Here is a 4071-nt window from a genome sequence, read left to right on the forward strand (position 1 = left end):
AAAAACAAAAAGAAAAACAAAAAGAAAAACAAAAAGAAAAACAAAAAGGAGGATCAAAACAATATTATCAAGAAACTTGTTACTTATTAACAAAAGATTACAATACCAAAGAAAAAAATGACAAGAAAGAAACATCTTTCGAATATCCTCGATTTAAAAACAAAGAACAAAATATAATGATGGAAAAAGAAATATTAAAAAATCAAAAGGAATATAAAAAAAAATTGAAAGAAGAAATAAAAATGAAAGTAAAAGAAGCAAAACGAAAAGAAAAAGAAGACAAGAAAAAATATAAAGAAGAAATTTTACAAAAAATAAAAGAAGAAAAGAAAAAATTAAAACAAGAAAAAAAAAAATTAAAAGAAGAATTAAAAATGAGAGAAAAGCAAGAAAAAAAAAAAGAAAAAGAAGAAAAAAAAAGACGTAGAGAAGAAATTTTACGTAAAATTAAGGAGGAAAAGAAAAAATTAAAACAAGAGATACTTAAAAGTTTAAAAGAAATAAAAAACAAATATAAAAAATGTAACAAAAAAGGTCATGATATAAACAAAAATTATTTAAAAAATAATATTACTAATTATAGAACTAATAGTGTTAAAAAAAAAAATAACAGTGACACTAATAATAATGATAATAATGATACAGAATTATTAACAGAAAATATAACGAAAGACGCTTACAACGATTCCGTCAATGAAAATATGATAAACAGCTATGAACATACGACAGTACGACAGAATGTATTTAATGAAAAAAAAAAAAAAAAATCTATAACTGACACTACTACAAATACTGACCATTTGTATAGAAATAACGATCACATTAATAATTCTGAAAGTGATGACGAAAGAGTTGCAAATCATGACCTAAGTGATTATTCTGACTCTCATGCCAATCACATTAAATTAATGAAAATACATGATGATTATATAAGAAAATATAATGTAATATGTGAAGATATACAAGAGCACGATATAATATTTCCTGATAATAGTAGACAAAATGCAACAAATTATTATAAACAGAATTTTAAAACTTTTAACGTTGAGCAAAATGAACAAAACAAAAGGAGCATACATCAAAGTTGTATTACGAACTATAACGAAACAAATCACAGCGATGCAAGTTCATTATGGGAATTAGCTGAAAACTATTACAATAACAAAAAAAGAAAACCTATAATCAATAATAAAATAGAACGTAATAATATGTTTTTTAAAAATAATTATTATGATGAAAAAAACATAGATTATTATAATATAGAATCTACACATGAAAAAAAAAACATAAAAAAAAATAATATTTTACTTACTCAAAAAAAAGAAAACAGCAAAAATAATTATACTGATATGATTAATAGCGACTGTTATGATAATACAAAGAATGAAACTATTTTAAACAATGTTATGTCAGTAAAAAATGATTTTTTAAAAAAACGAAAAAATATCATTGGAGAAGATGTAAAAAAAACAAGCAAAGATTACGTAGAAACAAATTTTAATAAATTTAAAAAAAGAAACACAATACATAGTTCTAATAATGTGATTAACAAAAACAATATAAAAGATACTATGGCAAATAAACAAGAATATCAATATAATAACAATGGTAAAAACAAAAAAAAAAAAGGTGAAAATGGAAATGAAAGTGAAAGCGAAAATGAAAGTGAAAGCGAAAATGAAAGTGAAAGTGAAAATGAAAGTGATGGGGATAACGATAGTAATAATAGTGATAGTGGTGAGGATTATAATGATGGTTTTAGTGATAGAGATAGCGATGATGAAATACGTAACGACATTAACACATCACAAAAAAAAAAAAATGTACTTAATGTTATCAATGGAGAATTCGAAATTCAAAATGAACGTTATTTAACCAACAGAAACATGATAAATAATAATTAAAAAAAAAAAAAAAAAAAAAAAAACGAACAAACAAACAAACATCACTTATGACATATTATAAACATAATAATAGTTCTGAGAATAGTAGTATTCTATTGATGGGAATGGATAATCCATAATTTGTCTGAAGGCATATAGAACATAATTTGAATAAATATAGAAACGGAAGCTGTTCGTATAGAAGATGTTGTTGACTCCACAAAAGGAAAAAAAAAAAAGAAAAAAAATAAATAAATATGTTTGTACTAATAATTTTAGTGACGGATCCCATAATAAAAAATTATTATAGTTGTAATATATGTTGTTTCAACTAAAGTGATAAATAGTAGTAAGATTAAGTGTAGTTAAGTGTAGGTAAAGTGTAGTGAAATTAATTGATAACATGTGATAATAATTATTTAAAACAAAATTATTTTTTTGATTTACATCCAAAAATAATGAAAGTAGTACAAATATTAAAAGTAGTACAAATAATCAAAGTAGTACATATAATGAAAGTAGTACAAATTTGTGGATTATTAACAACTTAGAACATTGTGTGAGGGGTTCTTATGCAATGGAAAAAGATGGAGCAATAACAAAGAAATATATAAATATTGATCTTGGTAACACTGCGGATACTAATATGGTTCCGATATTAGTATGACTTGTGCACTTTAGTGTGAATAGTTCCAATGTTATAAACAAAAATAACATAATGTTATGCACAAATAATAAGCATACACTAGCTATTATGTAATGACAAAGAAAATCATTTTTTTTTATGCTCTTTTTTTTTTTTTTCCCGGAGAGTTATAATAAAAATGTAATTATACAGAATTATTGGAAAGGAAAAAGTTTATATTTATAAAATAAATTTTTTTTTTTTCAAGAACACGCAAAATTTGTAAAAATATTAGATTTGTTTTAGACTGAGCAGATATAAAAGGTTTCAGTTAAAATTTTTTTTTTTTTTTTTTTCATTCTATTTATTTCACTTATTATTTTATTATTATTTTTTTATTTTATTTATTCATTGTTATTTTTATTTTATTTTTTTGTTATACTTTTTAAATTACGTTTACTTTAATTTTAAAATTATATTTTTAATTTATACACGTAATGGTGTTATTAAGTTGATTATGTGTATTTATGTCTATATATATTGCTCAGATATAGACATTTTAAACGTCAATAATAAACATATATATGTACATATATACGTGTGTGTACTTTACTTTTTCTATTAAACTTTCAACAGAACAATTAATATTGTATTATGTTAAATTGTTCATGTAATTACTAATACATTTGCCGTACTTCATATACAACAATTTATTTAATAATTTAAAAATTTATGCCATAAGTGCACGCACATGAGCATATGCATATATACTTATATATGTTTATTAATATATGTTCCTATATACACATATTTATATATATATATATATGTATACTTAAAAAAAAAAAAAAAAAAAAAAAAAAAAAACTATTTTATTAGTGTATGATTTTTAAAACATATTTAACTCATTTGCTCAAGATTATTAAAAAAAATATATATTAAATAATGTAAAAAAATGGACTTATTTTTTAAGTTCATTTTTTGAAAATAATATAATGAATAAATAAAAATTGATTAGCCATGAAATTTAATTATTCAGGTTAATGCGTTAGCGAAAAAAAAGAAAGCGGAGAAAAAGTGGAGAAAAAGCGGAGAAAAAGTGAAGAAAAAGCGGAGAAAAGGCGGAGAAAAAGTGGAGAAAAAGTGGAGAAAAAGCGGAGAAAAGACGGAGAAAAAGCGGAGAAAAGACGGAGAAAAAGTGGAGAAAAAGCGGAGAAAAGGCGGAGAAAAAGTGGAGAAAAAGCGGGGAAAAGGCGGAGAAAAAGTGGAGAAAAAGTGGAGAAAAAGCGGAGAAAAGGCGGAGAAAAAGTGGAGAAAAAGCTGACAAAAGATGACATATTATTGTTTACACTATTGTAGTTGTTTTATTTTGATAAAAAAAAAAATAATAAAAATTTTTAAAATGTTAAAAATAGTTATTTGTTATGCATATGTCAAATTGGATCTATTCCTATTTTTTCATTTTTTTTTAAATAAACGACTTGGTTCTTTTCAGAATTAATTTGAAACAAAATAAAAAAGGGAAGTGGTATATTTCTCAGTTTTTTTTTTTTTTTTTTTTTT

General features: G+C 22.7%; 1 protein-coding gene across 1 annotated transcript in view; it reads left to right on the top strand.

Annotated features, from left to right (window-relative positions):
- The window catches only part of LOC113220204 (golgin subfamily A member 6-like protein 22), a 5594-nt gene extending 1762 nt beyond the window's left edge, over positions 1-3832 (top strand). Inside the window, exons 2-4 of the mRNA XM_026448982.1 lie at positions 1-441; positions 646-728; positions 3548-3832. Of these exons, the coding sequence (XP_026304767.1) occupies positions 1-441; positions 646-728; positions 3548-3832 (809 nt within the window). The remainder of the gene's footprint in view (positions 442-645; positions 729-3547) is intronic.
- The last annotated feature ends 239 nt before the right edge of the window (positions 3833-4071 follow it).

The sequence above is a fragment of the Piliocolobus tephrosceles genome, unplaced genomic scaffold, assembly GCF_002776525.5.
Source record: "Piliocolobus tephrosceles isolate RC106 unplaced genomic scaffold, ASM277652v3 unscaffolded_637, whole genome shotgun sequence".
NCBI lineage: Eukaryota > Metazoa > Chordata > Mammalia > Primates > Cercopithecidae > Piliocolobus > Piliocolobus tephrosceles.